We start from the raw sequence: 27,433 nt of genomic DNA on the forward strand, positions 1-27,433 counted from the left end.
GGCGTCCAAGTTGAAGCTACTAGAATGTTAGAAAAAATTAATGGAGAGCCATCAATTCAGCCCATGGAGATGGCGAAAGAGAAGATAGTAAAGATGAGCTAGATGCCTGTTGATGATGAAAGAGAATCAGAACCTGAAGATTGATATGTAATGGATACTCAAATAATACTCAAATAATATCAAGGAAATTTATTTTCATTTTAAAAGTCCATCGGTGTAAAATTTTCCTAGATTTCCAAGGATTTTCCTATCTTCTGCAAATTTCGGTAAGAAAAATATCGGTTTCAAAAATATTCGGTGGGATTAATTTTCGCTTCCATTGCTTCACTGAAAAAAAATCCCACCGAAATTGTTGGTACATGGTGTATATTACTTATGTGAATTTTACAATCTATTGCCTCGAGAAAGAATACATTTGACTCTCAGAATATGAAGCAGCTGTTTTAGCAAATATAACGTGTGTCACTTGAAAATGTTTGTTATAACTAAGACAGGTGGTATTTTTTAATCGATAAGCATCACCTTTTAGATACCGATAAGCTATTTTGAAAAGCTAAATGAAGTCATAATCAGTTGAATAATTCAAGATGGCACTGTGTGTGTAGAAATAAAGATTTTTAGTCACGCAAAAACGAACGTTACCGACAACTATTTGTTGGTTCCATAGTTTATATTATTGACTTCAGGAAAATTCCACCATTCCGGCCCGCGTTGTAGACAAACACCTACGTGGAACTATAAAATGGCTGCCACAGACAGCGGGTAATGTGTATCTGCACAACAAATGCAATTAGTAAACAATTTGTGCGTTTCTTGCCATTATTCAAACTGTCGGTGATTTGCACACAGCCGGTATTGTATATGTTAAAGCACTTTGCATCTTTGGAGGTTGTTTTACATGCAAAAAACGTAGAAAGACTAGGCTGGAGTAAACGAACAGTAGGCCCGTTGCTGGGTATCCGAAATTCTCAGCTAAAACATCTAGACATAGTCAAGAAAACGTCACATTATGGCATTTAATGGAATTCTCTAGAGTTCAGTCAGATATCGAGAGAAGGACAGTCCGCTGGTCCTTTGCAATTACTTCTCGTTGCCGAGTTTTATCAATTTTGAGTAAGCTGCATACGATTGATTGAGCTGTCAGAATTTGACTATTCTTCACCAACTTATTAGAGATAAACACTTCTATATTAAAATATAATTGTTTCATATTAGCGGAAAATTAATGCATGCCACAAACATGAAGTTTAGAAGGAACAGGATAATTGTAGCAGGATTATTTTTTATTTGGATAGGAGGTATGTACTTTTTTCTTGTCGGACAACACCACACTACTTTTGACTCCTCAAAGTCGAGAGAAGAGTATATACTTAGAGGAAGGAAGGTGAGACTGAAAGAGAAGCAAGGAGTTGTAAGTGACAGTAGGTCTGAACTGGGTGTACAAGACATAGATAAAAGGAAAATATCAGATTTGAATTCAGCAGCTTACGTAGATGCGGATAAATTAAAGCCAGGCGAGGATCCATATGGAAGAAATGCGTATAATCAGAAAGAGAGTGACATATTACCAATGGACAGAGAGGTACCAGATGTAAGGGACCAAAAGTAAGTTTTGAATACTCTTTACCTTTACTCTGTTCTTTGTTTGTCCAGCCTGGGTAGAATTATCTTCTCATGCCAAAGATTGCCGAGGATGTAAAATAAGCTTTTCTTCAAGGCTTCAAAAATTTGTGATAATTAGAATGTGTCACTACTCCACAGAAGTCAAACCAGACTAACCCTAGTATGCCTGCCTGGACGATTTAAGTCCATGCCTGAGGTCTCTGGCATAACATGCACTATTTCCATCCTGGAGTTCCAGTCCATTGGCAGTTTTCGAAAAAACGGGGGGGGGGGGGGGAGGGGGTGGTGTAGGCACAAGTGCTACATGTTTTGAGTGCTGCAAAAATAATCACACAATGTGAAACAAAGGATTGTTTATTCTTTGTTTCCTTCTATTCTATTTCTTAGTTGATCTCTTAATTGAAGATTTGCCTGATATCAATCACTGGTACAGTCTTCCCCTGAAGTGAGACAGAAACACATAATATACATATTGTGTTTGGCACCCCATAGAAAGGATATGAAGGCTCACTAATTTTTAATCTGAAGAAGCCAGTACAAAAACTTTTTGTGGATCCTCTTTTTAAAAACTATTGAAACAGAGGACCAATAATGCTTTTTCAGCTTCATAGTTAGAATTTCTATCCCAGTCATGTTAAAACATGTTACAAGGATGTGTGCTAGTTGTAAACAGTACTGGAGGTTTTCCAAGGTAATATGAACACATATCTTTAAGAATCAGGGTTCAATGAATTGCTTTGTTTGAACACATGTCTATGGCTTGCTAAGCTAGTCCAACTGGCAAACAAAGTGTTTGTGGATACCAGTATCAATTATGAGGTATTTTTAATTAGAACAAATGAAGTGATAGCTAGAGGTATACTGAAGGGATCTAAATCACCATTGGACATGGAGAAGATCCCTCAGTAGTTTAATTTGTTTAGTGGCTCTTTATAATCATATTTTTTCAACCCCCCTCCTTTCTTGCAAGTTGTCAGTTCACAAACTGGGTGGCATTGAGTCATTGATGTCAATCACCAGGTCAATACCACAAGGAACTCAAATCCTTTGGTCATAATAAACTTACTATCATCACACAAAGTCCACTTATCACTATACATAATCCCTCTCTAATGTACCTCACTAAGACAAAAGCATTGCATCTCTGTATGACAATTAAGGGTATGGAATCCCATGACATATATTTCACAATGATTATGAACATTTTCATCTTTAAAATGTTAACCTGAGTCAGCTGATCAGCAATATAATTATGCAGGAGTTGAATTCCACTTGAGGTGAAATGCAATTGCTATTCAGTTAATGTGGGAATATACTAAGAAAAATAATCATATAGTAATCTTTCTGGTAGTTACCATTAGATGTATTTAAAACTGCATATAAAAAGGTCATCATTTAAATTCATCACTCAACCTATAGCACAAAAATTTATTTTACTTGAAAAACTGTAGTAACAAAAAGTTGTGTCACAAATATTGCATTAATGAATAAAGGGATTTCATATGAATGTGATATTTATTTCTGAATATTTTAGAAGTTCAGTAGATAATAGGCTGAAAAAGTATACTGAATAAGAGGATAGTATATTGCCATCCTAACTTAATAGATTGCCCTCCTCCATGGTAGGTGTTATTGTTTGTAAACATGTTTGTATACTTTATAAATTTGCTCCTCAAATGTCTTTAAAATAATGATAAATTGAAATAAGCACGGGATCTCTAATGAGTTATATACAGAAGGTTTTTTTATATGTTTGCTCTATGTTATAAGATGCACACCAGTTGATTGAAGGTTAAGCTACAAAGAATTAAATCACATAGTACAATATCGTTCATAACTCCATATTTATTTTGGAAGATACAGGCTTGGCCGTTTGTATTTTTGTAGGTGAGATGTGGATCACTCCCCTCATTTGCTGAGGCAAGCTAATCCAGTAAAGGCAATCAACAGATGGCTTAAGCCCCTTCAAAATCTGTTGTATGCCTTAAATAGCCTTGAAGTCAAGGACTATGCTGTTTTACTTCTTCCAATTTATGTATGCTTTAACCCTGGCTCAGGCACCCTGTTTGATTAAAGGATTTTAAAGAAAGGACTCTCAGTTTCCCGAGAGTACAAAACATCAGAGCATAGATAAAAAATCTATGCTATTAAGTATATATGGATTGAAATAGGATTAAAATAGGCCAAGCAGAAACACAAGCATATTACTGTTGAGGTTGCCCAATCTATATGGAAAATATTACAAACAGATCCTAAAGGCCAGTTTACACAATGCGTTTTTTCCTTGCGTCTGACTCATGAGTCAAAGTTGCATGTGTTTTTGACTCACGAGTCAAAACATTTAGACGATGCATTTTTGACTCATGAGTCATTTCAATACTAAAACAAACCTCGCGCAGATTATAGCACTAGAGCAGGCCCCACAAGAAAAAAGACTATAATTTGCCTCCAAGTTGCGTGGCTAGAGAATTAAATAAAAATTTTTATAAAAAATATGGTTTTGCATTTGATTGTTCAGCGAGACCAACACGGGGACCACCAACTAAACCCAAACTTTTTGCTACTCTTTTCTCAGCTGCTTAGAGTTTATCCCTATTGTGGTAGACTTCCGAAAGTACATCTCACAAAAAGCCTCCTTCCTTGCTAGTTCTGTATCATTTTAAGATCCTTTTTTGCTTTGAACATCCATGTTTTACGAGTACAGCAAACCGCTTCCATCGAAACTTTCGTCTATGAGCTGAGATATTCGAAGCATGTGACTCATTCTTCTTAGTTGATTGGTTAATAGCGTTACTCCTCCATGCGTTGTCGCAAGAAAATAGAGCATGTTCTATTTTCATGAGTTGTCGCAAGGGCAATTAAATTTAGACGCAAGTCCTGTTTACACGATGCAATTTTGTCTCATGAGTTTGACTCATGAGTCAGACGCAGGGAAAAAATGCACAGTGTAAACTGGCCTTAAGATGAAATAAGCTTTTCATGCAATCTGGGTTTTTCAGTAAATGCTGCTCAATAGTGGAAGTGCATGTTTTAGTTGTCGTTTTTTATCTGCAAGACCGAGTAGGCTGTTCCCTTTGAAATAGAGTTTTGTTTCTAATATTGGAAGGGACCTGCTGCTTTATTCTGTCCCCCAATTGAAAATTCTTACCGATTTCTTCTACTTTCTTATCAAGAATATGCCTGTTTTCATAAGATTGAAAGGTCCTAAGCTCTGCAAACATGCCTTTTGCTTCACAATCCTTTCCCAAATAGATTAAGTTTGTGACTTTTAGAAAAAAAACTGCCAGACAGGCAAAAAATTAATTGCAAAAAATGCAATGACAGGATAATTTGAAAATATTTGGGGGAGTGATTCTTCCTAGGGGAGTGATTTAGGGGAGAGAGCAATTCACAGCTCACCTTAGGGTGCAAGGGGAGCACAGAGGTGAGCCTGAGCTATCGCTCGCCTAAAACAGCCAGGCCTGGAGATTTACATTATTTAACATGGAAGATCTATAAATTTATCATATTAATAATCATTTTGATGCTTTTTCAGGTGCAAGAACATTGTATATGACTTGATTCTCCCAACAACTTCTGTGATTATTTGCTTCCACAATGAAGGAAGATCTGCTCTTCTTAGAACTGTAATAAGGTAATTTATTTTGGTGAATCGTGCTTCAAAGTTTTCATCTGTCCATTTACAATCTTCTTACTGCATCATTTTTTGCATGCATATATAAAATATGATCTATTGCTTGGTTGATGCATCGCTAAGCGTGCAGGGTTCTGTTATTTATTCTTAGTTTGACTTTTTTCAATTTTTGATGCACATATTTGTTTTCATAGTGTACTGAACAAAACCCCTGCTGATCTTTTATCTGAAATTATCATGGTGGATGACTTCAGTAATAATCGTAAGTATATGCCTTTTCTTTTCCATGATAAACATGCAAGGGTTTGTGAGCTCTTGCAACCCTAACAATTTTTTAACAAGATATAAACCTACAGCTAGACAAAAAATAAATACACTCTAGTGCCATCAACAGATGGAAAAGATACATAGTCATAGAAAACTTTCAATTAAAAAGCTTTTTCAAAAGACATATTTCAAATTTTTTGTAGCTAGAAGTTAGCAAAATATAACAGCACAATTTAAGATTTAAGCTATTCATGAAACAATGTTTTACAAACCCCTTTTCACCAATTCGGACTCATAAATGGCTGCTTTGACAATCATGTAGTTAGATGTGGTCTTCGTGAAAAACCTTACGTGATAACCGAAGTAATATGATTTTCTGGTGAATTATCATTGTACAATAGATAGCTGATAATGAAATCCCACTCTTTCATTGAACTTATATAATATAGCAGATAAAAACGAGGACAATCATGCTTACAGATGTATTTATTCCATTTTATCAAGCTTGTTAAAATAATTAATTTTATGATAATAGAACTAATCTGCTTTGAATACACCAATGACTGGTGATTTTGACAAAAAAACTTGAGGAAATGCAAACATTTTCAACAGCCAACCATAGAGCATTCATTATTCAATTTAAATAAAAACTGATAAAGAGGCTATTGATAGACCAAAATATTTTAAAATGCTGTTTGTGTGACTGTTGCTGTGTTGATTTTTGAGTAATCTGTTCTTTTATTTGATATATTTGTATTAATGATGGCTATTTTAAATTGTTTGATTTTTAGCTGAAGATGGAAAAGAGCTCTTGAAGCTTCCCAAAGTGAAGTTGATCAGAAATGAAAAAAGAGAAGGTAATTCAGCAAGCATAATAATTAAAAGACTTAATAACTAAGTCACCAGTATTCTAATTAGAAAATTGTGCTGGCCACTAGTATGCTCTAAAATGTAGAAATGTGTGAAATGTTTTGAATTGTGTCAAGTTACTGTTGGTTTTGAAGTTGATACATACTTTTATGGTTTATTTTTAATTGACCACGCAGGACCTCTGGAGAAAATTTCCACAAGGTTTTGATTTTGCACCAAATCAAATCTAGAAAATCACTTTTTGATGCAATTTCAGTGGATGTAAACAAATAAAATGTGCATAAAAATTATATTATCATAGATCTGCCTTGTTGTATGGCACAGGTAAAGATCAAGAAGTTTGATTTGAATTTAAATATACAAAGCAATTAATGGCTGTGAAATTAAAAGAGACACAAGGATTTTTATTTTCAGTCCTTTATGTTAGTGATTTTTTGTTTTTTTGCAGAGATGATGTATTAAAACTCAGTGTAGTACACAAGAGACATAAGTTTTCAGTGGTTATGTTTTTTCTTTTTTTTGTGTTATTTGTAATTTTTGTATAATTTTATCCAAAGGTTTGATCAGGTCACGTGTTAAAGGAGCAGATATTGCAAAAGGAGAAGTTCTAACGTTTTTAGATAGCCATTGTGAGTGCAATCCAGACTGGATTCAACCATTATTACAGAGGATAAAACATGTGAGGCACTTATGTTGGTTCTTATTTCAATACAGTTCTTGTGTCATTTTTCAATCTTAATAGGAACATTTTCAAGTTTGTTTTGCTGATACTTACTCAGTGTCCATTTCTAATATAAGATTCTATATAATATAAGATTTGATGCCAAAGGGCTTGTCTTGATATCCAGCCTTTTTTTTATTTTCTGCTCTTTTGTACTTTAAACAGAACAAGAAGATTGTCACTTCTCCAATTATTGATGTTATCAGTATGGACAATTTTCAATATCTGAGTTCATCATCAGATCTCAGAGGAGGTGCGCTTAATATTATTTGTTTTTGATAGTTATTTTGTAGTTTACTTGCAATTTTATTGTCCCATTATAACTGCACTATCAAGTCTGGAATAATTAAGCTGGTAGCAGGCCTTCCAGGAAAGGCGTACGATCGCACTCACACGCGTTGGCACACGCCTCACCACACTGGAAACTAATAAGATAACAGAATGGCTTTGAATCGAGTTATTTACTATGTTAAATCTGCAGTGGTTCTACTTTTTGCTTGACCGATTTCCCGAAAATATCCTTTCATTGGCTTAAAATTCTTTCCAAAATGGATGAGAATTCTTCTGATTTCCCAATTACTAAATTTATATGGATAAATTACCCTTATCCGTTATTTTTGCTGGCAATCTACTCAAGAATTGTTCCTGGCGTCGCCTTGAACATGTGAGCTTTATTAAGTTATTTTCTTTTGTCTAGTTTCGAAACTTTCCCTTCTTTAGTTTCGAAACTTTTCGAAACTTCCAAAGCGTTTAGGATTGGCAAGTAGTGATAATAGAGTTTTTAAGTGTGTCCCATAAAAATATATTTTTAGAACTTTTAATTTTGTACCTTACTTAATAGGAAATTTTAACATGTTTGTAGGCACTGTGACGTGCATTATTGTGGGGTACCTTTTTCTAAAAAAGTGTGGAATTATCGGTATCAGTTTTTGAAATATGCGCGAAAATATGGGTAGCATTCGAAGAAACAAAAATGGGTACCATTTTGGTAAAATATTGCAAAACTACTAGGAGCAAGATTCATATTTAACAAAATGAATGTCCAGTTAAAAATTAAAGTATGAAATATGTGTAATATTGAGATTTTGGGGCAAAGGACTTGCAAAATTTGTTTGATGTTTTTTTTTGCTTTAAAAATGTTATTTGCTTGGCAGAATTATGGGTATAGTTTTCATCATGTTTGCGGATTTATGGGTCACATTTTTCAGACATTTGCGGAAGCATGGGTCTAAATCTTTTAACTAAAATGGCACGTCCCCGTTCAAAATTAGGCCCCCCCCCCGGAGCTTGAGTTGCACTACATTTTGTTAAGGATGAGCCCTTGGGATCAAGCATTTCAACAACACATGCAAAATATGTCAAAGTGTGTCCACCATAAACTCCGATCTCTGGGCGCACTTGCCATAGGCTGAACAGGGGTTATCGCAATCAAAGATACCCTCCTTCAATTTAAAACGCACCTGGATAAGTTCCCAATTTTATCTAAACATATTTTTAAAGACATGACCAGTGACATGACATGTTCAACTACCTGACACATCATTAAAATAAATGAAAGCTACAGGCCTGACAAATACTACTTTCAATATTTCTTCCAGCTTAACTTGCTTTAGTTAAAACCACATATTTTTTTGTTAAAGTTGTGGGGGAACCGACGAAATGATTTAAGAATTTAGGTTTTATGGCTCCATATACTACACAACTGAACTTTTGCAGAAATCAGCTATAAAACATCAAAAGCACTCCATCACATTACCACCACAATCTAGGAGTGCAAAATGCCACACACGTGCTAATATATTCCCTGGAAGGCCTGCTGGTAGGCTATTTAGCTTTGGAGAAGAACTCCATCCATAACTTCCTTATTCATATTCATAATTTTAGACCTCGTTCACACTGTGCCGGATAAATTTTATCCGCATCAAAATTAGTTCAGATAGGCGTCGCGTTTACACTAGACCCACGCTATCCGCACGAATTTCAGAGCGGCTATCTTGCTCGAAAGCTATTGGCTATTTCATTCAGTTTAGTTTTCACTGTCTCCCAATCAAAACCTTTCACCATCTTGGCTGCCTTGTTGTCGATAAATACTCGTGTTAAAATTGGCATCCTTGTCAGCTTTCCCTACTTTCGTTGCTAGTTCAGTGTCATTTTGTTTCACGAATAAACTATTAAAACATACTAGGCCTTCTTTGGATTTGGTCTAAAAGAGAAGCAGAAGACTTCATTTTGGGCGTTCTATGCATTATTTAGGTCATGTGACTGCAGCTATCCGGCACATTTTAAACGGGAGGGCAAAGTGGACAAAATTTGTGCGGCAAAGTGTAAACGCAAATCAATCACTGTGCGGTAAATTTTATCCGGCACAGTGTAAATGGGGTCTTAGACTGGCTTATTCCTACCACTCCTTTATCAATTTTACGGAATTATGTGTCGGAATTATCAATTTTCTCAGATAGTCTATTCTGCAATGCTTGAAACAAGTGTAGTGAGAAAATGTTTTCCTATTATGTTTGGTTTTCCCAAATTGAGAGAGCACGCAGTAGCTCCAATAAAACTACTATTGAAATAGAGTACTACATCAAGTTTTAAACATTTCACGGTAAACATTCCACCCAACCTGCTTTTATCTATTTTGAGAAAAAATCCATCCATTCCTATTATTCTTCAGTAGGAAAGTTCCACACATTCGAATTATTCTTGCTTCCCCTATTATTCTGAACGTGAAAGTAGTTCTACCATTTTTAGCTCACTGCTTTATCAATGTTGTTCTTTCGGTCATAATAAAACTGAAACTGGCAGTTTAACAAACTGTAGCTATTTTTTGATCAGTTCAGCAGATAAAGTGTTGGAACTTGAAACGTAATGATAAAGAAATGAAAATAAAGATTGTGTTTTCAAGAGTGCACCTGTATAGTTACACTTATATTTTTACAATCATTTCATGCTGCAATTCGACAACCAGTCTTGCTTTTTAATAATTAGATAAAATTGGTCTTGCATTACCTGGCTTCAAAAAAATGTTTTTTTTCACTGGTGGCTGTTTATGAATGTTTCCGATTCCTTATCAATATCTTTATTTTGACAATTGAAGGGTTATCGTGTAGATTTTGAATAAGCTTCTCACGGAAATGTGAAAGTAATATCAAAGCAGAATGGTTTTACTTTTGCAAAATTTTTCAATAACCGGAATCCATTTGCCAATCGTTCAAATCATTATCCTGACCCTAATCTTAATCCTAATCCTAACTCTAATCCTAATCCTAACCCTAATACTAACCCTAATCCTAACCCTAACCCTAACGCTAGACAATATGGTCGAGTAGCTGTTATATGTTTTGTTGGTTAAAGCCAGCCTGCGATAAGCTTATTAAAGTTGTGATTCTTTCTCATCAAGATAAAGCTCGTTTAGTTTAGCCTGCGTCACAGACCATCACCACCAAGGAGGAGAGTGTTCTAAAGTGTGACGTCATCAAAAACCTATTTTAGAATTTTTTAATTTTAACCACATAGCATAAAAGATCACCATGAAATACTTCCAAATATGCAAAATTGGCCAGATATGTCTAAAATCGGTTGAAATATGGCTAATAAAAGATTTGAAGTTTGCTAACGAATCACTGTTATTTTGGCTCTGTTCATAAAGTTATGAACAGAGACCAAAATACAGAGGTTTGATGGGGAGAGAACCAGTGAACATGTGGCCATATCTCTGCCATTTCGTAATACACTTGCCTGATTTTGCACATTTAGAGGTATTTCATGATGATCTTTCAGGTTATGAAGTCAAAATTAAAAACTTCTAAAAATAGATTTTTGTGGCGTCATCACTTTAGAACTCTATTGTTTCTACTTTTTAAGCTTTAGTTTTATCATGTTTAAGCGAACCTGTCTGCAAATCGCTGGCTTGTAAATTTCAGAGATTTTGAAATATGCTCACCAAAAAATCGCTTGCAAGTACAAAACCCAATTTTCGCAGTGCATTTAGTTATCTATAAAACCTGTCCAAGTAATCACTTCCAGGTTCATGTCGAAAATTGTCGAAAATGGGATGAAAACTAAAAGTGACATTTAGATAAATAGACAAGTTCTTCTGAGGTATGGGCTCTTGTAGAAGCTGTATGTTAATTTCTGGGTATGATGGTCAGATTTTATTCATTTCAGACTCGGCTTTGCTGTAGCCATCAAGCCTCTTTTGACAAAAGTTAAGAATTATGAGAATACATGTTATTTTTTAGGTTTCGGATGGAATCTGAACTTCAAATGGGACTTTCTTCCGGCAAATGCTCTCGCTGAACACCAAAGCGATCCTTCTGCTCCTATCAAGTAAGTTTAATAACATTTTTGACGCCAACTATTTTGCTTTTTCTATCAAAAGTTTATTGAGATATTTGATAGTGCTTGAAGCAGTTTCCATGTCGGTAGAAAATTCGCAGCGTCTACCCGGGTGCTTAAAAATTCGAGATTTTAATGACGACAATGAATACACATTTGAAAATGTAGTAGAACACCGTGGCTTTTTTTAATTGGCTTTACTTTTCAAAACAAGTAAAGCCAGGGCTTTGGAAGGCGGTAAGTAATCTCGATCCAAGACGTCCATCAATACGAGGCAAATGTAATCTTGATACGAGGCTAACTATTCCATATATGGCTCTCGTTGTTTTTCCATGAAACAAAAACTTATTTTCTATGTTTTAGGAGCCCTGTAATTGCTGGTGGACTATTTGCTATTGACAAGAACTGGTTTTCAGAGCTCGGAAAATATGACATGAACATGGATGTCTGGGGTGGCGAAAATTTGGGTAATGTCAACTTGATTAATATTTGCGGCAAATTTATTCGTGGTTCTTTTCAACTGAAAGGGCTAGTATATTTTAGCATTAGAAAGACTGTCTTTCTCGGTATATATATGGAGATATCAAGAAAACTTGATTAATTTTTTTTTCTTCTAAAATATTTTGACGCTTTGGTGTCAGGCAAATAATTGGGTATTTTCTTTCCTTTCACAGAAATATCCTTCAGAACTTGGCAATGTGGAGGTAGAATGGAAATTATTCCGTGTTCAAGAGTCGGACACGTGTTCAGAAATCGACATCCTTACAAATTCCCTGGAGGAAGCATGAATGTATTCCAAAAGTGAGATAATTAATTATTCATTTTAGTTCGAGCTTCATCATAGCTACACGGCTAATTTATTTGTATAATTTTTGTTCATAATATTTATTCAAAAAAGGCATTTGTAGATTTGCTTCTTGTGCTAATATTTCTTGTGCTTTGTCATGTAAATCCCCTTCGTTTTGAAATTTAACCAATAAATTAGTTTTTTGAACTTTTGCCAAACGGTTTTTTCATTGCTTTCAATGCTAATCTCAAACTGAACTTAGATTTGTGAAAAACCTTTGTTTTACAAACTAAGGTACTCCGAATGTAACTAAGGTTATCTGCAAGTTTATTCGTCTTAATTTAACTTGTTTACATTTATGATGAGTGTCATGATTATTATGATGACTTCCTCCTTCTCAGGAACACGCGAAGAGCTGCTGAAGTGTGGATGGACGAGTATAAAAGATATTATTATGCAGCCGTACCTTATGCAAAAAATTCACCTTACGGAGAGTAAGTCTAAATTTATTAGCCTCAAATACAGTAGGTTCCCGCATATAAGAAACCACTTTTTAAATTGAGGCCTCAGAACCTTTCTTATTTTAAGATACCTTTTTATAATCAGGGTAAAAGTTTCTTATATATAGGTTACACATTTTTTGAATAAGCAACTAAACTTTAAGTGTTAGACTGTGTTTGGTTATACCAAATTATGTTTTAAACACTACATTGCATTAAAAAATTTAGGGGATTATTTTTTGGCATACAAGAATAAAGTATGACGGATCTGAAAATAAGAAACATTTCAATTTCAGACCTAAAATTGTTTGTTATAAAAGGAGCCCTTTGGAAAGAATTTGAGGCTGGTTTCTTATACGAGGTGGTTTCTTATATGCAGGAACCTACTGTACTGCAATACTTTCGAATTAAGTGTTCATTTCGAGACCAGTGTACTTCGAGTTGGCAATTATGATAGGAAATAATTCTCAATATGAAAGCAGCTCTTGCCGAACAGGGTTTGAGAGAATATACTGCAGGATTTTATCATTATTCTTTACCACATACCAGCAACAATCATCGGTTTTTATAATCTGGCAAAATTTTTAAATGCTTTTGAACTAAAGATAGTGCTTGTTCTATTGCTGCACAAAACGTATTTAAAGCCAGAAAGTTATTAGAGATGAATATAGACCAAAATCAAATTTAATTGATTAGAGAAAAACCAGAGGATCATTTCACAGGTGATGCGATGATTGCGGATCATTTCATAAGTGATGCAATGATTGCAGATCATTTTACAAGTGATGCAATGATTGCGGATCATTTCACAAGTGATGCAATGATTACTGATCATGTTTGCAAATACTTTTCTCAGAATAAGGCAAGCGGTTTTATTTGTTTTACAGCATCAGTGAACGGATGAGGCTACGAAAACAACTAAAATGCAAACCATTTAAATGGTATGTGGAAAACGTCTATCCCGAACTGAAGTAAGTTTATGTTTCAAAATGTTTTCTTTTTATTTGCAGATATGAATAGTATCCTAGCTTTCATTCTCGCTAGGCCCTGTTATTGTTATAGCTGAGGCAGTGCATTCATCTTACTTACGTTCTTTGGAAATAAGCATTAGTTGGTAACTTGGTGAAGTTGTTGCCATTTTAGCCTCCTACCCATGCCTTTATGGGCCCGAGGCCACCGGTGGCGAACGAGGGAAGTTGTCTAAACGCGTTTGATGGTCCTTGTGATGGTTTCTGGGGGATAGGCTGGGACCTGCTTTTGGACCACCCGGCAGTTTGATAATAATTTCAGTAGATTTAGTAGAAACATTGTACGTTTTTCACACGTAAACAGTTCTGACTGAAAACTAACCGGAAATTAGAATTGTGGTATGTTGTAAGCCTACGTGGGATCAGATAAGTTTTTTTGGAAAGTTAAGGGTGATTGCACGACAGTGGATAATTTTCATTTCCAGTTGAAGGGCTCTGTCCATAAAGGTTTGCATCTTTTTTATTGTGTATCCTCAACTGTTTTATATTGTGTTTTTGGATTTGGAGAATCACATGCTTGAATGAAAAAATGAGCATGCTTGCTTACAATGTGCAGCGCTTGTCACCAGAGAGGTTTACGTAGATATCTAAAGATCAACCCCTTGGTTTCGTCACAACCAAGTTTTCTGTGGGATTAGGCCCATACACTTTCAACTCCGGAGCACAAAAATACATGTTTTTGTCGAGAAACCTTTTCCTGTACTTGACAAAGTGTACTTGACTACACAACACAACTTTTTAAAGGAAAAAGATTTTAAAATTAGATTTTATGTGAAGGCAAAACCACACTTTTGTTGATTTCAATCAAGACAATTCTCATGCACAATGCCTCTTTGCCCTTCTATCGCTATAGTGCTTATAATCTTCTCTACAGAATACCAACCGATGATACCATATCATATGGGTCAATAAAGCAGGCGGATAAATGCATCGATACCCTTGGTCATGGTGAAGGTCAAACCGTAGGGTATTTCGAATGTCATGGTCAGGGTGGAAATCAGGTAACAATTTTTTGAAAGTCTGTATCTCATCCTGTATCTTTCTCACACTCTATGTGAATACTTTTAAATGTCATCGTAGCGAAGTCGATGTTTCTTTGAGGGCTGCTGATTCAGTAAAGCCAATCGAAATAAAGCCTTCCTTAAATACAGTTTTCTAGCAGAATTAATTTCAATCTGGAGAAACTTTACAGCTCGTTAAGGACTTTGCCCGCCTACTCAGAACTTCTCCAGATGCATTCCCATAATCTCGTGCTCTCCAAGTCAACCCCCTCCCTTTGTTCGACCTCATAGTGTTACCATTTTGATTTTCTCTGTGATATTGTTTTTTAGCAATATAGAAAGTCATTGCAAAGTAAATGCGTGAAGTTTTGTTTATTTTTTGTTTAAGGTTTAAACTAACTGGGCTCAGTAAAATGTCGATTTGAAATAACGCTGTATGTTTCTAAAGATAGACCTCTTTTCATCATTTTGATTGTTTTCATGTTACTTCTTCTAGGAGTGGTCTGTTACGAAATCGAAACAACTCAAACATGAAGGGCTATGTCTCGCCATCGTTCAAGCCTCAGAGGGTACCCCAGTCCAACTACTGCCCTGCAATAAGGATGATGAGAACCAAGTGAGGAGCCTTTTTGTTTATCTTGAAGTTTTTTTCCCTGCATCTCACTTTGCGGGTATTTGCCATGATTTTTTCATTGGAGTGTTTTATACCGAAGAAGCCCTATAGCCCACTTAGACAATCATAGTGTCCTTAAAAGTGTTCATCCTATTTACGGAAAAATTATCTCATACTTTGAAAATCTTCTGTAGAAAAGAAAGAAGTTAAGGCAGGTATTTCAATTTCTTCTGTTTTTGCAGGTCTTCCTCGCGGTTTTAACCGTGTAATTGAGAGCCTGTTTATATATGCATAATGATTCCATTTTCCTGCCTGAATCTGTGAATGTGCGCATGAAGATTTCATTCCGCCTTCCAGTTTATGCCATATTTTAATCCCCCCTCTCAGCGCCTTTCGGACTGCAACACGCCATCTTTTTACTGGAATTTGGGCACGTGCACATAATTGCGCAAAAATTTCATCTCAACGTCCAGTCAGTCAATTGTGTAAATTGCATCCCAAGTGTGAGATCCAGCAATCTGAGAGTAAGATCACATTCGCCTCAGGTAAACCGTTTTTGATGTGAAAATCACAAGGTGAAAATTTAGCAAGTTTTGTATAAGAAGGTCGGGTTTCACCTCTCTGGCCATTGGCTGCAATATGGGGGTAATTTGGCTCATATAAGCATTCCCGAAGTATCTGTCACCAAAAGACTAGTTGATATTATCAATATGCAAATTCTAAAATTCATCACCTGTGAAGCGATCTTTTTAAGAAATTGGGCAACGCGGGGAACTAGTCCATGGCTTCACTAGTGGCCATGCTTTCACATGGTCCAGTGGTGTTTGTAAGTAAATTATCAAGCTGTCTGTTTTATAGACAATACTTCCCTTCGAGTAATTTTATCTTTTTGATTGTCTAGAAATGGAAACACGAGGACATGACGTCACATTTACTTCACATTCAGTCTGGCTTGTGTTTAGACAGCGTAGAGGCGCAAAGCGATAAAGGGATGGTGCTGAACAGATGCGACCAAGGCTCGATGACCCAGCAGTGGGTGATGGACGTTACAAGTTTTGATTCTAGATGAATAAGAATTGAGTAAATTTTTATCTTTATAAATCTGTAAGTCCCAATCCGTTACTTTAGAGAATTGATTTTACGTTAAAATTGAAAAATCGTTTAGAGTTGATTTTCATCCTTTTAGTCTCTGATCTAGATTAACTCTTTTTATATATTGTATTGATATGTTACTGTTTTTTCAGAAAATATCCCAAGTAAAAATCAAAGGGAGACAAATTTTCTCACGTCAGAATCTTTTTTAGAAGAAAAACGCTCCTACTTTGTAAATTGGCAATCAAATTAAATCATTTAATGATACAAAAGTATAGTGTACTATAGAAAATATTTTGTTGTTAAAGTACAGTTGGACAGTCAAAAGATTGTTTTACATTTTAGTTAGCTGTTTTGACCAGTCTTGAAATCGCTCATTTTTAATTTAGAAATTGCTCATGCATCTTTCAGATTGCAGTTTTATGGATGACTGGATAAAAATTATTTGTAAAGAATAACAATCTGTCACAAACGCTCAAACTCTTTAATCATTCAAATTTTCCTTTTTATATAAAAAATTTTCACCCAAAATTAACAATTTTCTGTATTATGCAGATAAGCTCAAAGGTTGCCTGCCTGGAAACTGAAAGTTTTTGCCAAAATTCAGGAATGCCTTATTGTGTATAAACTAATTTTCCTCAACTTTTTCAGTCTTTAGTTGAGTCAAAAAAATTTCACAAAAATTGACACTTTTTACTAAAGGAGTATGCCTAAAGAGGAGTATATGTTTTGTCAAATATTTTACCAATACAAACGCTGAACCAAAACAGGTAACAAACATTTTCAGCATGTTTTTAAGTTGATGCTTTCGAACACTTGAGTTGCTTTGATGCTTTCGAGGACGAGCCAGACTTAGAATCATAATCCTTTAATCATATTTTGGAAGGACATTAGTATTCCTGAACCATTTTTAGCATGTGATACATTAGATGTATTTTTTCATCTTCTTATGCTCTTTTTTTCCTGTTTTTAAAAACTACTGCCAAACGCATCACCAGATGATTTTCGAGATAAATTGTTCTTGGCAACTATAGAAAGGAGCCAAAATTTCACTAATTTTCACCTCGGTTACAAACCAAAACAATAATCATGACCCTTAACTTGTTAAATAAATGCAATAAGATCGCATTGAGCAAAATAAAGAGAGCAACCCTAACAAAGTCAAAAAGCAATTGAGCAGCTTTGGAAGAAAACATTGAATTTTTAATAGAAACTTTTGAAAAAACTGGGGGGAGGGCAAACAAGAGGCTAAGAAAATTTCTGGGTGGCCATGCCCCTCATGGCCTCCCTTTGGAAACGCCACTGAACTTAATGATTTGCTCTAAACAAACAAAAATGAGAACACGTATATCAATATATTTTCAGTTTAAAGGCGATGATTCTCTAGGCATTATTTTTGTTTCAGTTAATGTTTTCTAGTTAGTTGATGTGCAAGTAATTTCATTTATTTGTTTTTAATCGAATTTCAGAATTATTACGTAAGAATCAAACTAACATACTAAGAATTCCTCATTTTAATAAAATTTTGTATTTTTACTCCACCATTTATTACCATTCTTGAACAAAGAATGGTTCCATGCAAGGACTGGCCATGGTAAATCGAGTTGCATTTAGGCCCAGCCTGTTAAAATTTACCTCAGGGTGGGTTCACAAAAACAACTTCAAACTGATCTTTAAAATGCTGAGATTACAAAAATTCCATTGAAAAAGATATCAATATCCAGACTAAAAATCGTATATAGTGCTCTAGTTTTGAGTCTAATCTCCCTGACTGTATAAAAGTGAAGACTATTCTTCGTAGTCATAAACTTCATCTTCGTCATCTTCAAGATCATCTTCAGCTTCATGCCTGCTGGCCTCATCTCTTTCTTCATCCTGTCTGTCATTCTGCTTCTCTTCATATCTGATGCTATCCATATACTGATCTTTGGCTTGGTCTCTTGCGATCCTTAAACGAACACTGAATTTTTCGCTGTAATCATACTTTCCTGCATCGTGAGTATTGCTCAGAGGCTCGTCACCTTGGGCTGCCTTTGCTTTTGCCGCAATCTCTTTCCAAATGTTTACCGAATACACCAATGTTTTATCGTAGTAGGTTTTGATGTCTTTATTCAAAGAAGCCAAGAAAGGAGCGCAAATTTGCGACCCCTTTACAGATAGACCATATTGTACAGCAACTGACGAGAAACAGCTAGTGAATAAAATAGGGCTCATTACAAATTAATCTATTTCGTTATGTTTCTACACATTTAACAAAGAAGTCTATATTCCAAAAACATTCATAAAATTGAAAACTATAGCCATTATGATGATGTAACATAAATCCATTACTTAACCATTGCAAAAATGTATGTATAGTATATGTGCATAAATATGTAATTACGGTTTTTGTCGACTAGTCTTCTGTTTCGACTATAAACGTTCTTTAGAGCCTTATAGCCATCAACATCAAATTACAAGGCATGGGCTGATAATGGACATTGGTGCTACCAAGATCTTCTAAACCTTTCAGGTATATTTCAATGAATTAAAAATTGCTGAAAACCAGAACAAGCCACAACTTTTCAAAACTTCAGAGCACGGAATTTGGGTTTACTAACCTTCCGCAGGCTGAATTGTAATAACTGAAGTAAGAACTGGGTCGTTTTCCATCAGCACGAATCAAAACTCTGTAATCACAGTTTGCTGGTGTATTCATTCCAGTGCATTGAATGGAACAATGCGAGTAATAGGCAGTGCGTACTGGAACAAACCACCCTTCCTTTAATTCTTTGGCATTTTGGCATGATTTTTTAAATTGGTTACTTCGGTTTTCGCCAAAATTTCGAGAAAGAATCCACTTGTAAGCCCAATCAGCATATCCTGCGTATTTGGCAGCTGAAATATAATGCATCTTGAATATAATAATTAAGGCGAAGATGGTGGCTGGGAGTCAATCAGGGCAAAGTATTGAGCTTGACTTCAAAATCTTGTTCCAAGCTAGTATAAAAAGGTAACTTGTCGGTAAAGATTGCAAAATAGGATTGAACATTTCCTCGTTCGTCTGTAAGGGAACCTGAATTGATGCTTAGACAACAAAGAGTTAAATGACTGCCTCTTGCTGATCTTTTCCAGGCATTTGACTGTTTTCGACACCTAATTATTATTGCAAACGTCAGGCATATTGGTTTAATAAAAACTCTGTACATCTCATGATAAACTTTTTGAGCAAAAGAGAACCAAGAGTAAAAATCAATTCTAAATTTAGTTAGTGGCTAGAATCAAACCATGCTGTATCACAAGGCTCTATCTTAGGTCCCATTGTTTATTATTAACGATATAAATTTTTCAATTTAAAATAACCAATCTAGGTAACTATGCAAATGAAGGCATTATCCGGACAAAAGGGACCCCTATAAACAATATCATTACAAAAGTAGAAGTACACAAAATTTACCAATCATAGACAATAAAAAGACAAATATAATGACATAATAATGGTCCAGAGAGATCTTACCAAATAGCATGACATCGAGTTAACAGAGAGGAAAACAGCAAAAATGCAGACCGATAATGTACTGGTACAGAATAATTCCATGGCTCTATCCTACCTATTTTAAACTTCTTGACATTAATATCGACATCAATCTTGAATTTGAAGATCACATAAAACATGCAATTTGCATGTACGTTTTATGTGAACTTAAATTTCAAGGTTATGAGAAGAGGTAGAGAGAAGAATTAACGCACGTGCAAGAATAACATAATGTTTCTCAGGCATAGAAGGTAAAAACAAAACAACCGAGGTGGGTAAATGGAATATAAAATCCAAAATGGAAAATTAAAGTAAGAGGAGATTAATGGGTAGTCATTACCACCTGGCTGCCCATCAGGAGTTATAGAAAAAGAAATCCAAGAAGAACATTTCAGGGCTTTGATTCGGTATCTTCGTTTCTTCTGGGCACGCGTCGCAATCCTTTGTTCAAGATCACGTTTGTAAATTAGAAAATGAAAGAACAAGAAAGTTAAAGTAAGAGGGAGATAAGGGCACACAAAACCATGGAAAGCCCTTCTTCCTTTTTCCAAAGTTTTTCCCACTTCTTTAGATGTACTGCCGTCGTAATTGCAACAATGGAATAAACATAATGCATTAAAATGCAAGCATACCAAGGAAAAAGAAATAAGGATCCAGTAGAGAAAAGTGAAGGATGTTTAATAGTGTCATAGGATTTGTGACGTAACATACGAGAACATGGCTTTATAATACTAGCACATCTTTGGAAATGTAGCGACAGACGTACCTGCTGAAGCTTGCTCCCTAGTGTAACGTGTCACATAGTAAGCTGCATTGGGAAGGGTAGCGTCCGATTTGTAAGTGTCAAGCAATGTGCTAATCATTAACAAATGCAAGGTGGCATAGTCACGAAAAGAAATTATTCCTGCTTCGATCCTTTTCACATCATAATAAGAAGGGGCTTTCGAAGGATTACTGTCGTAGTAACTTCTGAATTTGGTGGAATCGGTGTATGTACCCATTTTTGTGTCAAGAATCATGTACTTTGGGGCATCTGAAGCGGCTTTCATCTCTGCATCTCGCATACATTCATTTACTTGATCTTTGGTAGCTTCCTTGGCACAGTTTCCAAAGAGGTTGAATAAGGATCTATACTCTCTGTTAACAAGGTCCTTTTCTAACTTGATAACTTTATAATCGACGTAGCCTTCCATTTTTACCAATCGGTCGTTTACTTCAGCTGTCAGTTTTGCAATAGCCTTATTTGCCTGGTTTAGGATGTCCTGTGGTGTTGGTGATGTGAAGGCTGTGACAAATCCGAGGGCTGCTCCAAAAACTCCTAAAGCTGGGCCAAGTTTTGGGGCAATTTTGAGAAATAATGCAGAGCCTTTGCCAAGGGCTTTCATCAGATTTGATGAGTGCATGGCCAAAGCTGCACTTTTGCTTCCCAGTCCTGCAATCTTAGCTAGAGCATTGGCTGGCATAGTTGCAGTCGGGGGTTTAATTGGAGAAATATTTGGTTTACCACCCCCTGGCATGTATCCTTTGTAGGAACATACACCCTTCGACTGGAAATCCTTGTAGATATAGAAATAGCTGCCATCTAATGATGTTATTGCAAAGGAAGCGAGGATGAAGGCTGAAATCAGCATCTTGACAATTTTTTCGGAAACTGCAAGAAAAAATTGGTCAGCATTATGAGTTCAGAATGGCTACAAGCTTTTCATAATGGGGAATTCTACTTTTACTTGGATTCAAATTAAAAAATTTTTTAGGGAGGTGTCAGGAAAAGTTGACTCGCACAAAGAATGAACCGACTCTTCAAAAACAAAATTAAAAATGTATGAAGACGACGTTTGAGGAAATGAAAAGAAACCTTGCGCTGTGGTAAAATGGGTAATAATTCATTTACTTGGCATTTAGGTAAATGAGGAACTGTTATGGGTATTTAGTACTTTGAGGGAAATCCTAAAGACACCAGATGAAATATTGACAATTTTGAAAGTTAAGGCGTCTCCTTTGGCTCTGCTGGCCTCCCCGGACAATTTTGAAAGTTAAGGCGTCTCCTTTGGCTCTGCTGGCCTCTTAAAAACCTAATAACCAGATAATTCGACTGTTTAATATTCCTACTTTAGCCCTACTGCTATCTAAAGTCTCTCCCACAAATGCAGGTACATCAGACAGCAAGAAATAATTAAAACAAAGCAGTAACGGAATTTGTGTGGGTGTAGGGGGCGAGCGCCCCCCCCCCCCCGGGAAGAATTTGTCGGCAAATCTGAGATTTTGTCGGTAAATTTAAATCTGGTTTTGGTCAAAACAATCTTTGTTTGCTCCTGGATGAAATTTTCGATGGCAAACATTGGCAAACCCAAGTCGTCGCGTCGTGCACACGCTTTTCCCTTATCGGCAAGGTGACAAGTGAGTATGTCAATCACAAACAATCCCTTCTATCGTTTTTTTCTACACAAAGAGTCGCCAAAATGCTCAGCTCAGGGGGGCGCAGCATTCTCCCCCGTCCTTTCCATTGTATCAATGTTCTGATCTCAGCTGCCCGCTGAAACAATCAATGTACCTACCTGGCTGCTCGACCAATGATCGGAAAAAACATCAACACACGTCATGCTCAAATTGCAATTGCTACATGAAAGGAAAACTTAGAAATTTCATAGAGCCCCCCGTGTTAAAATTATACGACTACATCCCTGCCAGAAATGGATGCAAAAATTTTGTCGGTTTATTAAATGTCTTTGCCCCCCCCCCCCCCAGGAAAATGCTCAATTTCCGCCACTGAAACAAAGAGCATGCAAAGCTAGAACTAAAAAACGCAACTTTTGTGGTGTTCTTAAAAAAGAATGAATTAGATTGGTGACTATGAATACAAATACACATTTAATTCATGTTTTTTATGAATAGATCTTCTAAGTTTCTTTTTGACGGGGCCTCATCGAGTTTGACAAAAACATCAAAGAGGACATAATTCTCTTAACAGTTGCGTTTTACTTGGTTTTTCTCAATACTCCCTTATAGTTTGATAACATATTGATTTCGTTTCATATCAAATAACAAACTCTTGCAATCATTTGTACCACTTTTTTATTAGTGTCATACAAATTCAAAGATTCGCGAATAATTACATTTTCTGGTGTTATGAGATATTGGTCACATTGGTACGAGTAACCAGCCCGACAAGATGATGATGCCATTTCAGCAAAAAAAATCGAAACGAAATTATTCACTCTGCTATAGATGATTTAGTTGAGAAAATGAATCGGGATAATGAAGGAACAATTGAAAGCTTGATAAAAAAATAGCACGGCTTTTGCAATGTACGAAGAATGTGGAGGAATGCTACTTCGATATTATGAATTGGCGATGTGGACAAAACTGATGATGATGATGATGATGATGATGATGATGATGATGATGATGATGATGATGATGATGATGATGATGATGATGATGATGATGATGATGATGATGATTATGATGACGACGATGACAATGATGACGACAACGAAGATTCCAGTTGTCTTAAAAGTCTGAACTTTTCTAGATGCGCTTCCCGTCTGTTTCCCAGACAACTAAGAACCTTTATGCTCTATGAGATTGCGATTCACAGACTTAAATAACCTACAAAACGGCGGCACGAGCTATGACTCAGCAAGTTTACAGAACTAATTTATTGGGGCTCTGTGAGTGGAACCTAACTGGGATTTTGTTTTTTTTATTTGACGAAGGACATTTTTCGCTTAATAACATAACACGAATAATTTTTCTTATTCGGTTGCTTTTTCAAAATGCGTTTCGCATATTTAAAGTTTCTTTATAAACGGCGGGGACGTCTATGACGCAGCAAGTTTCCAGATCTTTGGATTCCACTATCAACCTTTGCAGAAGGAGAAATCGATGCGTGCCTAACGATCCCTAACGACCCGCGCTGACAAAATGGTTCCAGCATAATGATCCCACTGCAGTGCAATTACTTGATTACGAAGAGGAATATTTCGTACGTAATTGTGAGCAAGCCAGTAATCCAAAAAGCAAGTAAGCAAAGAATAACTATCTCTGTCGCAACAAACAACTAAATTTATCGGCTCAGCGTTTCTGCCCTCAGATGCTGTAGGTGAAAGGTTCGAAAATCATCGCATCAGTTAATATTGAAAGCTTTATAACGGTCTCCATTCCAAAAAGCGACTCAAGTATTAAGTATAACTACCCATGGGTGTAGCGGATGCTATGAAACTACCTACAAAGCATCAAAAGAGTACCGACATTCTTCGTACACAGTGACAGGATACCTATGTTAACCACCATCATGGACCTTAAAGGTAAGATTTTTGGAGCACTCAAGTTGAAGAGCTTGTGTCAGATTTGCTTATGTCAAGGGCAAGCCTGTTTATGAAGTCAGAAGATAAAGGCGCATCATGTGCACTCAGACTAAGGAAGATGTCACAAGCAGGCTCAGATCTGCTTCCGAAGCTCTATGTATCATGTTTGATTGCAAGTTTAGCACGACAAAGGGCTTCTTCAGTTATAACATCATCAATACATCAAGTAGGGCACCTTAAAAACCGTATATGCATTTTATGCAGCAAAACCGGCAGATTTTCAATTCTTCAATAAATGAAAGATAACAAAGCCAATTGATTAAAGATAGAAGGGAAAAATATACTAGCTTGCGTGCTGTATATTGTAATAAAGTAAAACTAGGAACTTTAGTAAAATTGTACATGGAAAAAGTAACGATTTTTATACGACATTTCGAGGAGGCCCATTATTAAGTCAAATTATACAAGGAGAAAAAAGTTTGTTAGATGTTTATTATAAGGTTTGTTATCATTGGATCAACATTGATAAAAAAAGTTACATAAACATTTTTGATACTTTCTGTTACTTTTTCATTAGTAATCAAATTCGTTAGTCAGAAAATAGCTGGAATAAATTTTCCTTTGACCTCATCTTTGGATGAGGACAGAATGGAATTGGATGAGCCCTAATTTTTGGCCTTTGCAAAAAAATTCTCAAAAAAAGCAAAGAGTAGAAAAACGCTTATTTTCGGCATTTACAAGGGAGGTCAAGGAAGCTCCACAGCTGTTTGCTTTCGCTTTTTGATAGGAAATACTACTTCTACGAATATATAATACATTCTACGAATACTTTTACGAAATACTACTATGAATACAATGTATTTCAGAATGACTGCGACACAGCACGAGGCATACCTTGCTGCTGAAGTTATGACACAATGCTTTGAATATAATTGGTTGAGAGGTCAAGCGGTATGGATTCCATGGAAAAAGGTTGCATCTATTTCAACTTTAACAACTCGGTAAGCGGAATTTACATCGGCCCCTTTTTTGACACGCGCTGCGCACGGTTCGCGTTTTTGACGCGATGCGTGCGCAGCGCGTTTTCTCAGTGATGCGTCAAAATTGATAAATTCAATAGCTGACTAGCGTAAAAATGGTCGTGAAACATATCAACAAGGAACGTTTGATGGAAGCAGTTAGAAAATATCCGTTTTTATGCGATACAAAGAAATTTAAAGAAGATGTTGGTTTGCTTTGATGTTTATTAGCAGTCATACGACGATGTGAAACAGCTTGGAGAAGGCAAGCTCAACTGCAATAACTCTGGGATAACATATTATACGGAAGGATATGACTATCGTATTATTATTTTTTCGTTAGTTCTCTAGAGAAAGTTGATCGTTGAAATCCTACAGACAACATTCCAGTGCATTTTTTACACAACACCAAATTGCGCATTGTGACGGACTGTGGATGACGAGTCTATTGTGAATTCAGCTTTAGTATGTGAACCACAAAATTTGTTCATCGTGGTTACGATAATAAAGGTCTCACATGAGGTGGAGAAGATCAAGAACAAACTAGTCAACTCTTACAAGCCCAACACGGCCTCTGTGGCAAACTCCTCAGCAAAGTTTTCTGAGCGCCAGACACTATCTTAAGCCCTACATGGATAATAAGCGACCCCGATAAACAAGTTTCCCTCCACCAGTATTAGCTCCACTCAAATTGTCACAACAATCTAATGAGAACGACGAAAACCCCATTACAAATATTCAGAGACAAAATTCTCGTGTAGCAGATACCTGGTATTCTCTTGACTCAAACCGTGCCACCCTTTAGCTACGGGCCTGCAACTATAATACCCATTTACTGAACGATGTCGATGTTTAGAGGAACATGAAATTTGATCACTTTTTGTTGATTTGTCGATATATTTTTCCAAGAAGATTCAAATTCGAAAGTCAAATCGAAATAACCATTTGTTTTTCCACTGTAAAGCATAGTGGGGTCTATAGTACTAAGGTCCTGCTTCCGTCCATTCAAAGGATTGCGCTCCTACCAATAAAAAGTTCAATTTTCACTGGGCAGGCAAGGTCGTCGTTTACTTTAGGAGTTTTGGAATATGTTTACATCTCAACAAAGGATCTCAACTCGTGTAGACAGAAAAGTACGTTTTCTATCTTGAACTCTTACTAAACTCAACTTGAACTCAACTATGTGATGTGATAGCTTAGCGGTCGCTGATTTGTAAAATATAAAAGAACCAATCAAACAAGTTTTTATTTCTCACCAGTACGTTCGATTCACACCTGGATATAAATTTTCAGCTTACATTCGGTCATTATCTGGCGTTTATTCTCTGAAGGGTGTCAGATGAAAAGTGTTCCGGTATTTCGCGATCCGGTATCTTCAAATTATTTTAAAAGAAAACCGCACAGAGATTGCAAATGAACATCAAGAGTGTATGGAATTAAACAAGAGTGCAAACAACAGAAAGTTATCACAAAAATTACTTTTATCTAAGCAAGAGAAATAGACGACTTACCTTGTACTGTACTATGATGCGATTGTACTGTGATGGGGATCGAAACGCAGTTTTATCGATAAATGAGGCGTTGTTTAGAGATGTGGTTAAAGAAAACAAAAAAGCTCATTGTTATGAAGTCTCTGAAAAGAAACCTAGCCAATGTCACGACATCATGTCGTTAAATCTTTGAACTGCTCCGACCACTGATTGGCCATTTTTACAATAGCATGTTAGGAACAATTGGAATCCATTTGATAGGCCTTGGTATGATATCCATAGAAACAGAATCAGCCGCCAAGCAGGCAAGGCGCGGACGCGGAGAAAAGCGAAGCGGTTCAAAAGTAGAAGAATGAGAGAGTGGTGCGTTTGACAATATCGATATCATAAGAGGCAATTAAGTATTATACAAATACAAGGTATGGTTATTCTCTGGATGAAATCACCCTCAACATCTACCTAAGCAATAACATTTACGTGGAGTTTTGTCGGCAATAATACTAGACGCTCGACTATCGGCCATGGAGGCTTTAAGGGTTTTATAGACTACAAGCCTCGTATTCCCTTGCTCGATATATTCCTTACTCTTTGAATAATCTCGTAGCCTAAAATATTTTATTCCCGGAAGTTGT

General features: G+C 36.1%; 2 protein-coding genes across 2 annotated transcripts; one reads left to right on the forward strand and one right to left on the reverse strand.

The window, feature by feature from the left end:
• The first annotated feature begins 606 nt into the window (after nucleotides 1–606).
• On the forward strand, nucleotides 607–21,285 carry LOC135688645 (polypeptide N-acetylgalactosaminyltransferase 2). The gene is made up of 14 exons (XM_065205578.2): nucleotides 607–1,605; nucleotides 5,159–5,257; nucleotides 5,452–5,519; nucleotides 6,316–6,381; nucleotides 6,952–7,073; nucleotides 7,281–7,368; nucleotides 11,354–11,441; nucleotides 11,814–11,917; nucleotides 12,125–12,251; nucleotides 12,639–12,731; nucleotides 13,625–13,708; nucleotides 14,640–14,766; nucleotides 15,263–15,382; nucleotides 16,281–21,285. The coding sequence occupies exons 1-14, from the start codon at nucleotides 1,226–1,228 to the stop codon at nucleotides 16,446–16,448; spliced, it is 1,734 nt and encodes a 577-aa protein (XP_065061650.2). The 5' UTR covers nucleotides 607–1,225; the 3' UTR covers nucleotides 16,449–21,285.
• LOC135688668 (uncharacterized) lies at nucleotides 18,139–26,974 on the reverse strand. The gene is made up of 4 exons (XM_065205590.2): nucleotides 26,823–26,974; nucleotides 20,752–21,636; nucleotides 19,072–19,348; nucleotides 18,139–18,662 (listed from the first exon to the last, which is right to left on the reverse strand). Exons 2-4 carry the CDS (start codon nucleotides 21,614–21,616, stop codon nucleotides 18,260–18,262), a joined length of 1,545 nt encoding a protein of 514 aa, XP_065061662.2. The 5' UTR covers nucleotides 21,617–21,636; nucleotides 26,823–26,974; the 3' UTR covers nucleotides 18,139–18,259.
• Nucleotides 26,975–27,433: the final 459 nt, after the last annotated feature.

The sequence above is a fragment of the Rhopilema esculentum genome, chromosome 10 (assembly GCF_057945365.1).
Source record: "Rhopilema esculentum isolate cy_ngs chromosome 10, ASM5794536v1, whole genome shotgun sequence".
NCBI classification, from domain to species: Eukaryota; Metazoa; Cnidaria; class Scyphozoa; order Rhizostomeae; family Rhizostomatidae; genus Rhopilema; species Rhopilema esculentum.

Excerpts from the sequence above, each read along its gene's own strand:
- LOC135688668 (XM_065205590.2), bottom strand. The coding sequence starts at position 21,616 with ATGCTGATTTCAGCCTTCATCCTCGCTTCCTTTGCAATAACATCATTA. Across the intron at positions 19,349-20,751 it reads TAGGGAGCAAGCTTCAGCAG|CTGCCAAATACGCAGGATAT; the intron begins GTACGTCTGTCG and ends ATTATATTTCAG. Across the intron at positions 18,663-19,071 it reads TACAATTCAGCCTGCGGAAG|CTGTTTCTCGTCAGTTGCTG; the intron begins GTTAGTAAACCC and ends TTTATTCACTAG.
- LOC135688645 (XM_065205578.2), top strand. The coding sequence starts at position 1,226 with ATGCATGCCACAAACATGAAGTTTAGAAGGAACAGGATAATTGTAGCA. Across the intron at positions 7,369-11,353 it reads ATCATCAGATCTCAGAGGAG|GTTTCGGATGGAATCTGAAC; the intron begins GTGCGCTTAATA and ends GTTATTTTTTAG. Across the intron at positions 12,252-12,638 it reads AGCATGAATGTATTCCAAAA|GAACACGCGAAGAGCTGCTG; the intron begins GTGAGATAATTA and ends CCTCCTTCTCAG.